The sequence below is a fragment of the Pelodiscus sinensis genome, chromosome 3 (genome assembly GCF_049634645.1).
Source record: "Pelodiscus sinensis isolate JC-2024 chromosome 3, ASM4963464v1, whole genome shotgun sequence".
In the NCBI taxonomy this organism is placed as follows: domain Eukaryota; kingdom Metazoa; phylum Chordata; order Testudines; family Trionychidae; genus Pelodiscus; species Pelodiscus sinensis.
The window spans coordinates 188,077,655-188,090,371 of record NC_134713.1 but is presented as its reverse complement, the minus strand read 5'-3'; the positions used below and the strand labels follow the sequence as shown (position 1 = coordinate 188,090,371).

General features: G+C 39.0%; 1 protein-coding gene across 7 annotated transcripts in view; it reads right to left on the bottom strand.

Annotated features, from left to right (window-relative positions):
- The window catches only part of TASP1 (taspase 1), a 153,471-nt gene that overhangs the window by 109,598 nt on the left and 31,156 nt on the right, over positions 1 to 12,717 (bottom strand). For all 7 annotated transcript variants that reach the window (XM_075925645.1, XM_075925647.1, XM_075925649.1 and 4 more), the window contains 3 exons: positions 4,990 to 5,110; positions 3,046 to 3,130; positions 1,021 to 1,100 (listed from right to left, as the gene is read on the bottom strand). In XM_075925645.1, the coding sequence (XP_075781760.1) occupies positions 1,021 to 1,100; positions 3,046 to 3,130; positions 4,990 to 5,110 (286 nt within the window). The remainder of the gene's footprint in view (positions 1 to 1,020; positions 1,101 to 3,045; positions 3,131 to 4,989; positions 5,111 to 12,717) is intronic.

The window sequence follows — 12,717 nt, the reverse complement described above, 5'->3', positions numbered from 1 at the left end:
ATTCCTATTGCAGCAATCTATTCAGCGTCTAACACCTGAGCTCAGCACAATCGGACACATTCAAGTCCACCTCCCAATCTGCATTTTTCTCCAAAATGCATTCATTGTAAGCTTGTATGTATGGTATGTGCAACTAGGTGTAGCATTACCTGTTCAGGTTCAGACAGACACTGTACTACACACACAGAACGCACGCTGTTACTGTACTGAGGTGATGTGAAATCTCTGATATTGTCTAAGCCTTGCCTCTACTGAACTTATTGGTCACAAGTTTTATAAGTTAAGAAAAGGTCCCAGTGGTAATAAGCGTTTTTAAACCAATGACATCTAGATCTGATCTAAGCCATCTTTTGAAAGCACTTAGTGTCATTTGGCAGTTGACAACCGGACACTCATCACTGCTTCTGTCAATGGTGGTAGCAATGATCAGAAATGTTAGGTAGGATTGTTATTGTAAGATACCCACTTAACTATCTCTGTGGCTCTAAGTGGAAGCTGCTGTATATAACACTCCTTAAACCCCACGAACTTTAGAAAAGAGAAGCAAGGATATGAAAACATTCTAATCAAGCCAAAGAAATTTTCAAAACCTTTGCATTTTTAGAAATTGGAAAAAAGTGTTAAGAGTTTCATTCAACAAGGACTATGAATCAAATTAGCTAAAAATGTAATTTATTGTTGATCGGTATGAGAATTAATACAATCAAACATAATTCTGTCATTGTGATGGAGGGTATTATTGCGTGACAATTATCAGCAACTGTAGACAGGAAACTTCTTGATGTTTATATCCATTAAGTCAATTATTTATTATTTACCCTAAAATGGAGTTAAAGTTTTAATTCTAAAAATTACTTAGCCAAGTTCTACGGAATAACAACACTTATAATAACCTTATGTACCGTGACTGACAGCACATAAGCTATTAAGCAGTGAAGTGAAATACCCTTAAAAATATGAAAAACCATTTTTAAAGTCACTCTGATTTGTTCCTCCTACTCACATTACTAGTTTACTCACTTGTAGTCATGATACCTGGCGAACATGCTGGTATCCCATGATCAACTGCCCATCTGTAAGCTCCTTCACCAACCAAAAAGCTAAAACACACAGATGAAGGAGTTTCAACAAAAAAAGTAAGAAGTGCTTCTTGTTCTTCTCATGCAAATTATACAGTTTGTTGGCTTTTAAATGGCAAGCTATTTGTTTTTTAAAGAAAGTCCCCCTACCTATTCAGTTGACCCTTTATTCAGTTTTACTGTGAAAGGATATTTAGTTACGAATCATGACATACATTTACTTCTTACAATCAGTCCCTTGCCAAGTCCTATCACATTTAAAGTACGTGTCCAAATTGCATGCAAGAGCTTTTAATCTTTTTAAAGAAAAAGACAAGGCAAGCAGATTTCTAGTCGTCTGGTTTTTTAGACTACTGATGACTTTGAAGACTCACATACATTAAATGAACAGGGATGAAATAAAAATACATGTCCAGATAAACATGTTTCAGAATATTTAAGAGCTTGCAGTAAATGATTTATGACGATGACAAATGATTTCCTTTCACCTATATTTTTTAGGATAAAGATCACATGCAGTTACATACATTGCTGGTTTTTGCAAACATTTGATTAATCTGCTGAATTTTAAAAAAATATTTGCGAAACCATATCTGATGTTTCACTTGGCCTGTGTCAACAATTGTATTATAGCAGTACGATAGTAGGCAGTACGTTTGTGTATAGAAACAGCAACTACAAAAAGGCTTTAGAACTCTGGAAATAAAATATTTCAATTGGCTGTCAATAGTTTTACCCATGACTATAAGCCTTAATAAATGCAGGGAATAAGATGGAATTTAGAACATAAGACTGTTCATACGGGATCAGACTAATCATTGATCTAGCCCAACATCCTGTCTTCCAACAGTGCTCTGTGCCAGATGCTTCAAAGGGAATGAACAGAATAGGGCAATTATCAAGTGATCCATCCCCTGTCGTCCAATCCTAGCATCTGGCAATTTAAGAGGTATTTCTGATTAAGTGAGATTTTAAAAGTCTCGGAGATAGCTAACTTTAAAAAAAAAAAAAAGCTTAAAAACCGAGTGGTTCTGTAGCACCTTAGAGACATCTGAAGAAGTGGGTTGCACCCACAAAAGGTCTTGATAGTATTTATATTTGTTAATTTCTAAGGTGCTAAAGAACCACTTGTTTAAGCTTTTTTTTTTTTTAGATTTTAAAGTATGATTTTTCATACACTAGTCTTAGCACTGTCTTCTGATTTCACTGTTACCTGAAGTGCTACTGACAAAAATAGTTAAGTTTCTTTTAAAACATGTACGCTATGTAAAGTCTTCAAGACATTTCATATTTTCTCTTCAACATTTAGAAAGATTTATATTAAGAAAAATGTTGCTTTTTTAATGCAACGTAAAGATGCTCTACATTGTTTAGCTAAATCTTGAATAAAGTGTTTCCCATTTGGATAATTATTTTGGTTAACAAAACGTTGTAATCTTTACTTTCCTAGTTTAGGTTGAAAGATGGTATCGACATTCAGATAGAGAGTAAGATAAAGGATTTCAAAATCCATTCTTATTCTTTTAATTCTACACAAATTTTAAACTGAACACTTACAAAAACTGCACCTTGTCATAAACAAAGGCAAACTAGCCAGGTTTCTTTGAAAAAAAAAAAAAGAGGGGGAAAAGTCATTTTAACTGACAAGTTTATAAATAGGACTTCTTAAAAATCAAATTAGGAATAAGAATTTAGTACAAATCTGTGTCAACAGCACTGAAGAAAGAAATTAACACTCAACATAGTATCATCTTCTATCCACAATATTTCATTCTATTTACAGCTGCACCAAATGCACAATAATATGTTCCAAGATGAAAGAACAAAGCAAGTCTTCCTTTTACAAGCACGCTATTGCTGATGTGTAACAAACAGCATCAGCCTTCTGTGGATAAGAATAACCTTCAAATATTGCATTCATTAAAGACCAAAGCTAAATGAAAGTCAAGCAGAACAAAGTAATTACCAAGGTGGAATTCTGCCAGCAGAGAGTTTTCCCTTCTGCCCTTCACACAACAACCTATTTGCAACCGAAACAGGATTTTTGATTCCTGAAAAGAAATAGGAACAAAAATGTTAAATGTTTCACAACTGTTGTGGGGTTTATTTCCACTAACCAACATTAGGAATTCAGTTTCCTGTTGACATTAGAAGTTTGCATGACATTTGTGAAGGCAAAAGACATTGCCTGAGATATCAGAATATAATGATAAAATTATAACTGCATTAGGGTTTGGCACTTGTTGTTCAAGTCAGCATTTCTTTTAGAAGAGCACTGAAATATAATTGCCCCACTATAAATGCCGAGAAGTTTAAAGTTAAGAAAAAAGGGGGGCAAAACATGATAGAGAGGGACATTTCTTTTGGGCCTCCTATAAATCATGAAGCAGTACAAAAACAAAACAAAAAAAGCAAGTCCATTCTGACTCAAAGTCTTTTGCAATCATCTTTAAAATAGCCACAAGAGACAAAACAGGTTCGGGGTCGTCTTCTTCCTGATGATCAAAGATGACTGCTCATTTATTTCTCCATTTCTATGATTATCAGCTTTAAAGATATGGAGGAAAAGCAAAACAGGACATTTTGCAGTCCTCAAGAGCCTCTCTCGGTTTTACAACATGTATTCACTTTCAGAGACAGAAAAATCTGTACTATTCCCCTTGTACAAGTGTATATGTGAATAGCATAATTTCTATGATATTTTTCAACATCTCAGATATTGTATATGTCTGAAGCATGAACAATTTGATGCTGTCTCTTTAAAAGTGTGTTTCATAGATTCTACAAGTGAAGAGATATTTTAAATTGACCAGAATAGATATACTGTGTTAACTGCAAGGTTCATTTTTTCAATCACACAAAGAGCTGCATCAGCATTAGACAAACACATTTTATAAACTACTTTTCTTATTTTTATGTCAGAGTTGTGACCAAAAATCTTAAAATCAACACGTCTTAGTCATTGAGAGCAACAACAAATGTCCTAGACAGTTCTGGAAAAAAAGTTGTGTCAGATAAGGAATGTTTCAAATAAAATGTAAAAGTATAAACTTATATACCATAAAATGGAATTAAATCGAGTCTGCATGTAGACAGACTGTAAAAACAGATTAAGCCATATTATTGGTTTCATTTTACATATTCTACTAGTATCTCAACTCTATTTATACTCTACAAGATATCCAAGGCCCCAAGCCTAAAAGGTGCTTCACTTGAATAAACCTGTATGCCGAGAGCACCTTAAAAGACCAGAGACTAAGTCTGAATCCAATGAATTACCTTTGTGATAAGCTAGAATGCTGAAAAAGAAGATTTAAAGCAAAGGGCAGAGTTTTATAGTAATTATGGGCTCAAAGTTCCTACCACAGGCTTCAATGAGAGTATTTAGGAGTGAGACTCTCTGAGTATTTCAGAGAGACACTGCACTGTTATTTCAAGATAACTAGCGTTATTTTGAAACAACAATGTGAACATCTACACAGCAATTCCATTATTTCAAAATAACAGACAGCTTATTCTGACTTCTGTAAACATCATTCCATGAATAACACTTATTCCTAAATAGCTATTTTGAAATAAGGCATGTGTAGATGCTCCACCACTGCTATTTTGAAATAGCCCCTCACCAGGGCCATTCTAAGTTATTCCTTCCCAGTGCCTCCTGGGGTTCTAAATCGAGATGGTATGTCTACATTAGGGAAGCCTGACTTGGACTAATTTTAAGGCTTCCCTGCAGTGTAGATGTGCTATTTCAAAATAAGTATTTTGGAATAACTATTCTGGAATAGCTTATTTTGAAATAGCTGTGCAGTGTAGACATGCCCTAAGAGCTCTCCTTTTCTCAATGGAAAACATTAATAATTTTTAAATCTGAACTGTATTTATGCTTTATAGAATACAGATAACATACCACTCAGTGCTCCAACTGCTCCAAAATTTAATGATTTTCCATCCATTATACTGGCATCACATTCTATCTCACCCAAAAGATTTAGGTTAGATCCCATTCCTGCATTTGTAAAGGGGGAATCCTAAAACATAAGAACACGTCACAGAGTAAGAGACATACACACCATGACTTTGAATATCAGAAACTCATTATCATTACACTGACACCACTGACCTGGACAAAAATGTACGAAATAGGATATAACAAGTAACTGAATTGTTGTAGAAAGGAAAACTCCCTAGACACTCATCTTGGATATGTTACAAAGCATAAACACAATATACATCACAAAGATGGTGAATTGCACTGTGCTATCATAATGGATGACTGGAGCAACACAGCAACCTAGGAAACCTTTTGTAACTCAAGACTAGATTTGCAAAAAAAGCAAAACTTCTATTTTTTTTCCACTGGAGATCAATGCATTTGGTACCAAGAACACTACACTAATTCAGAAACACGTAGGCAGCCTCCACTGTAAAGGTCACACCCAGAGACTTGGCAACTAAGCACTAAATACTAGGATTGGTGATGACATATTGAAGCAAAATAGTGGGCAAATGGAATAGATAGTTTTCCTTAAAATGCTAAAATTAAGTACGGGTTGAGCTTTGCCCCAACAATAATAGCTGCCGGAGGGAGCCAGCACACAAAAAAAATCATTTTATAAAACTTCTGTTTGACCGTTTGCCTGGAGACAGTCATTTTGATGGGCACGTAATTTCTTCCATAGGTGGAAAAGTAAAAATTCCATACTTAGTCTGTTCGCATAACAAATTTGCTAAGCTAGTATATATTTATTATGCTTGATAATCTACATTTCTAAAACACTTTCATCCTCAAGGATCCTGAACAAGCAGAGTTACCTATACAATCAGAGACTAAAAACAAAACAGAATTATTCCAGTCATATTTTCATACTACCCACTCACCATTCATAACTAGCTCAATTTTTGCTACACTGAACTAGGGATGTAGAGAGGCAACTGCTTATCTGGTAAACACTGCCTTACTGGCATGCTTACCAGGGTAACCGGTTAACTGGTACCTGGCTCAGCCACAGCACTCTCCCTCCCACGGTACCATGTGGCACAGCTGGAGCAGCCTCCCTCCCGCAGCTCCACGCCATGGGCCCTGCTAAAGCTGCCCCCCTCCTACTCCACACCATGGGCAGGGGGCTACTCCAGCCAACCCCCTGCTTGCGGTACAGCACGATGGGCTAGTTAACCGGTTCACATATAGTCTAACACTAACCAATTAATATTTTAAATGAGATTTTGCATCCCTACACTTGAGTTACCAGCAAGACATATAGAAAGTGTCAGATCGTCCAACGCAAACTAAAAGGATCGGGGAGGGGAGAACAGGGAAGAAAAGATTAAATCCAAATCTTCTAACACATCTTCTCCCTGTAAAGTTTTGCATCTCCATGTCTGTGATTGAAGTAAAACTGCCTCTAGAGTGGCACTAAAGCAATGATTGTAACCTAGGCGAGTGTATGGGCCATATGAGTGGCTCTCCTTCATTTCGTTGGGCTGCAAAATTGTCGTAACCAAGACAAGTATTTTTGCTAACTGCACTTACATACCTAGAATTTGTGGGATGTGCTGTCTGAACTGTAGCAGCGCTCTGACTTCATGCACAGGCAGCGCATGTCTCTTACAGTCAATGTTGTGTGCGCCTCACTTTATGTGCCCTTGCTTTATGTATGTACCACTTTAGTAATAGCAGTAGGAAAGAATTACATGGATGGAAACCAGCAAAATCTGGCAAACCTGTACATGGGCAATGGTAAAGAAAATCGTCTCATTTGCCATACATAGATCCCCTATGGTCTGCATCTGGCCCACAGGCTGCTTACCACTGCACTACAGAGCTGTTTGATGGAGATATTAAACAACTAATTGTAACTGGATAAGAGACCATATCTAAAGAGAGAGGTAAAATGAATTTAGCTCAGTAATGTTAGTCAAGTTTTTTTCCAATTCCATATGAAAGCACCCTAGAAAAGGATTATCTTGGTTTTGGCTGTTTAGATAAAGATGGAAAGTCTAAGGATGAGAATGTGAGAAATGGCAATCTTGAATAAAGAAGGGAAATTCAGATTAGACAATAGGATCTCAACGGGGGAGAGGGACGAGCAGAGGAGGATGGGTGGGCTTTATGTAGACTTCGAAGGAATACATTTTTTAAATTGGTAAACACCAGCAAATGCCAATCTGGCATTACAGAAACAAACCATGAGAAAATATTTCCACTGATCATTGAAATTTATAGACAGTCAATAAAAACAATGCTGCCTGAGAAGTTAAGAATTAAAATCCAGTGATTTAGACTTTTGAATTCGGCTGGTTGCAAATGCAATAGGAAAAAAACTGCAAAAATTGCTATGATTAGTTATTTAAGGATATTTATTCTATATGTTTTGACATGTGGTATTGGCAGTTCGTGACTTAATGGTTTATAACCTTTTAACTCATTGAATCTCAATGTCAACTATCAAGTTAACTGTCCAACATCCATGATTTCCAGCAAATAAGAACATTGAAATGAAAATAGAAAACATCAAAAAATACATCTAACATTTCTCAAAATTAAAAAAAATATATATATGCCAAATCTAATATAGGTAGGTAGTGCCATTTCATGTTTTTGAGGGCAGGGAAGCCACACATCCATCATGGACGTGTCTCTTGAAGCTAACTAGGTATACTGTGCATACAACACAAATCAAGAGAACAAAAGTATTTCCTCCCTCATGTTTTCAGGGTGTTTAGATTCTAAAATAAACATTAGATTCTCAACAAAAAAGTTGTACTTCATACTGTATTTGCTCCTAAACTACTGAAGCTATCATATTCTTTTTTGATTGCTTCTCTTCTTCAGGATGCACTTATAATATCTGACAGTTTCACAACATACTAATATTTTTAGCTGTGGTCAAAGTTGGAATGCTTGTAGAAGTTTCTCATCTTTGACAGTCCTGGAATTACACTTAGTCAAATAGTTATAGTGCTCTACTTCAACATGCATTAAAGCAACACTTCAGCTATCTTTGATAGGGTATGCCTACACTACAGCGCTATTTTGAGTTAGCTTAATTCGAATTAACTATTTTGAATTAAGTTAATTCGAATTAACACATCTACATAAAAACTATTTCGAAACAGCACTTTGCTATTTCGATATAGCGCGTCCACACTGAGTGGACCCTGAACCGAAGTTAAGGCTGGCCGGAACCAGTGCTGGCAGGGCATCAGGTTAGGACTTAGCGTGTGGGGCTGCTGCCTTAGGCTAACTGAGCTCCGTGCTTAACGGGACCCTACGCCCACCCCGGACAGACAGTTCTCAGGGTCCCCGCTTGCTTGTCTACCTCGATGAGGGACAGCAAAGCAGTCCTGTCTTGGAGTGCCCGGAGTGCCCGCACTTGGGACACCACAGCACTTGGTCACATGGAGCCAGAGCTACCTCTGGACACACTGGTGTGTCTCGTGCGGTCGTTGCCATCAGCCCTGCTGCACTTGCTGCAGGCTGCCATGCGGGGAGGGTCCATTGGGGGGCTGACAGGATCCAGGAGGTCCTGCGGGAGAGTGTCCATCCTGAGGAACCCTCAGAGCCACCTTGGTCCTCCCCACCGGGGGCTCGTGCCCCATTCCTCCCTCACATCCTTCCATTTACCCCTCCCTAGCCCCTCCTTCCTGATGTCAAAGAAAAGACATTTATGTTCAAAAACAGAAACTCGGTTTACTGAACAAAACTGCGGGGGTGGGGATGAATCTCTGGGGAGACTGGGAAAAGGAAGTGGGAGAGGGGAAGAGAGAGGGTGGGAGAGGGGAGAGGAAAACCTGGGAGGAGGGAGCTGGAAGGGGGAAGAAGGAGGAGGGGAAGCTCAGGGCCCAGGGTTGGGGGTCTCGCTGAACCAACTTGATTTTCATGCAAACCTGCTCCTGGGTTCGCATGTGGCCTTTGGTGGCCAGGCTGGCAGTTATCCTGCCGTAGACAGCTGCATTCCTCCGTCTAGTGTGGAGATCATCGACATTGGGGACATCCCTCCCAAACCTGAATACGGTCCATGATCTCCACCTTGGACCAGGAAGGTGCTCACTTTCTCCAACTTTCTAGGAGCTGGCACACTGCTCCTGGGGAGCGGTGGAGGGCTGGCTGCCAGTGGCTTGCTGGCTCATGTTTTGGGGCCACTGGGTCAGGGGCCCCGGTGACCACTGCTGGCTCTGGGCTGGCAGGCTTAGAGCTGGCACAGGCACTGTGGCCAGAGTCTACTCCTTTAATGGATCCAGGGCTGGAGGAGAGGAGAGTAAGTTTTCCTGGTTGTGTCCAGAATGGCCACCAGGGCTCCCTGGGAAGGGCTGGAGGCCCCCTATTTCGAATTAAGTGTCTACAAAGCACTTAATTAGAATTCGCTATTTCAAATTTGACGTTACTCCTCGTAGAATGAGGTTTACCAAATTCGAATTAAGCGCTATTAAAGTTAATTCGAAATAACGGCTGTTATTTTGAATTAACTTTTCAGTGTAGACATACCAATATAGTTTTGGACAAAGTCTGTTAATGCACACTTCGAATACAAAATGCTATTTAAGGGACATGTGAATAGATCAGTAGTTTCCAACCTTTCAGAGCATAGGGATCCTTTTCAATCTATTAAAATTTCACAAACCCCACTCTCCTTGGTGAAGAAGGAAAAGGAAAAGGAAAAAAAAGAAATAAAAGGATTGGGCCCATTGCGGTGATCCCAATCTTTATTTTTAAACTTTCCATGGACCCTCCGCAGTACCGTCGGGGATCACCAGGGGTCCGTAGACCAGAGGTTGGGAACCACTGGTATAGACCATCCCCATTTATACAGTAGGATTATAAAATTGCTTTCTGTCTGGAGGTGTTTAGAGGCACTGAAAAGTGACCTCCTGGGATGAATCAAGTCCCATTTTGTTCAGTCAGTTAAAATGTTCTTGAAGAAAACCTTCAATTAAAGTCAGATAATCGCACAAAGCACAACACATATGTATGCATCATTCTATGCCAAGTCAACAATAGGAAGTTGTAAGCAAATGGAGCCCAGGTTTTCATTATTATTATGAATTAGTATTATTATTTTACTATTGTATTTAACTATATTTAACAATTTTGAAAAACAATGTCAGAACCTCTTTAACTTTCCAGTTTTATATAGAATACATTACTGTAATAGTGCCGTGGTTCTCATTTTAAAACTAAGTACAAACAGTTAATTTACAAACAGACTTTAGCTTCAAAAGTGCACATCTGCAGAGGTTAATCTTTTCTTATTAACATACTCAAGTTAAAGTTGTTGTATAATATAGCTTTTATCCCACAGTTCAATTCAGTATTTAATTGAAAGCAACAGATTTGCAGGACAGAAAACCACAAATCTAATATTAATTAGACTTGAACATTTGATAGATTTGTTTTAGATTCTTTATGGTATTTAGTAAGATGTACTGAAAGTGTCCTTTCCAGTTCAAATGCTACATTTAAGACACAGTAAGTGAAGCAGTTTCACTAGTAAACACAAATCTGGCATTTGTTTACATGGTATTTTCCATTTTAGGATGAATAATCAGTTCTGAGCCCTGACTTAAGTACCATTTGTTTACAGCATCGTAATAAATCAGAGGAACACAAGCTACTATTGATGCACAAACTATGACTATCATATGTTTAGACAGAAATCAAAGTACATACTTACATCTTTGATCAATAAAGTATTTAGCTCTGCTTGTGATTATTTTTCCCCTTCTACCACATGATTAATACTTAAAATATTTATCTGGGTGTTCTTTACTGCCTCTTTCCAGCACCTGGACAGTAACTCTCTGAAATGCTATAAAGATACATAAAAGCTTAATTATGTGGAATTCTTCCGATCTTTAATTTAAAAAAAAAAGCCACTAGCTGGTTAATGTACACTATAAATCAACAAGTTAACCCATTCCTGTGTTTCAAGAATAATTTGACAGTCAACCTATACGTGGCAACTGGTATCAGAATTGTGTGTCTAACAGAATTATGACAAAGCAAACGTTCAATGGTCATTTCCTTAATGAATATTTGCATGTTATGGTATGAAGTATCCACTTATTTGCTAGTGCAACAAACAGACATTGGAGTTAGCATCTTAATGTGTTTTATTCAATTATGCAGCTCACTGAAGTTCCAGGAAATGCATTCACCAATACTGCCAACATCAGGTTGCCAAATATGATGGATGACACTGTATAAAATTCAGCAATGTAGCATTAGGTTATATGAACAGCATTCATAGTTAGTTCCTGTTCATTCATTTGTACATGTAAGCTACTCTGCCTACATAGCTGCTAATATTTTATCTTAATCGTGGAATTTGTTGCATTCGAGATGTTCATGTAGTCACGCAGAGATGCTCTTCTCTCTATGCTTAGAGGCTGCAGAAATAAGAAACAGCCAGCATACCAAAAGCAAACTGTCAGCTTACTCATAAAAGATCAAGAGCAAATCTTGTTCCTCAGCAAGTCTTTGAAGTGATGCCTCTTGGACTGGCGGGAATTCTGTGTAATAGGAGTTGTGTAATTAAGCAGAACTTGGTAAACGCCATCTTTTGTGACACTTGCCTAAAAAGATAGCTGGATATTCCAAAAATCTGAAGAGAAAGTAGTTTGTGAAACACAGAATTTTTTTTTTTTTTAAATCTAGACAAACTGGAAAAAGAGCTATGAGCTCTAGAGACTAACCAAAATATATAGAATCATAAGTTTTTGTGGGAAAAATCCACTTAGTCAGATGAACTGGAGTGGGAAAAAAAACAGATTAGTTAGTTAGTTACAGTAAAACTCCATTAGTCCGGCATCCAAGTCAGCCGCTGCTGAAACAGATCAGTGGCTGATTCCAGGAAGCTCGGGGCAGAGCAGCTCTGCCCCGGGCTTCCGGGAATCAGCCGCTGATCTGTTTCAGCAGCGGCTGAATCGGGGATCCCTGGGGCAGAGCAGCAGGGGTCCTGCCGGATTGGTCCCACAGCGCCGTCCTTTGGCGCTGTGGGACCAACCCGGCAGCGCTCCAGCTGCTCTGCCCCAGGCGTCCCTAAGAGCAGCTGGAGTGCTGCTGGGTTGGTGCCGTAGCGCTGCCACTCGGCGCTGCGGGACCAACCCGGCAGCACCCCAGCTGCTCTATTGCAGGCATCCCCGATTCAGCTGCTGCTGAAACTGACCAGCAGCGGCTGAATCAGGGACGCCGGGGGCAGAGCCGGGACTATCGTAAGGGGGGGCTATGAGGGATCTGGGGTGGCATCCCCTCCCACCCCACTCCAGACCCCTCATAGCCCCCCCTTCTGACAGTCCGGCATATCTGATAATCCGGCACCCCCTGGGTCCTAAAGGTGCCGGATTAATAGACTAAGTTGGCTGGATGAGTCCCATAAATAGCTTTTGACATGGAAATGCAGATGTTAAACAGAAGAAATTGGCTTTGTAATGCAATAACCAGTTAATGGCTGTGTTCAAGCCCAGGGTAATGGTGTTAAATCTGTAGATGAATTCCAGTTCTGCAGACTCTCCCTGTAATTGGTTAGTGAAATTCCTTTGTAGAAGAAAGGCTACTTTTAAATCCATGATTGAGTGACCAGGTAGGTTAAAATGTTCCCTACACGTTTGTGTGTTACCATTTCCGATTTGTGTCCAT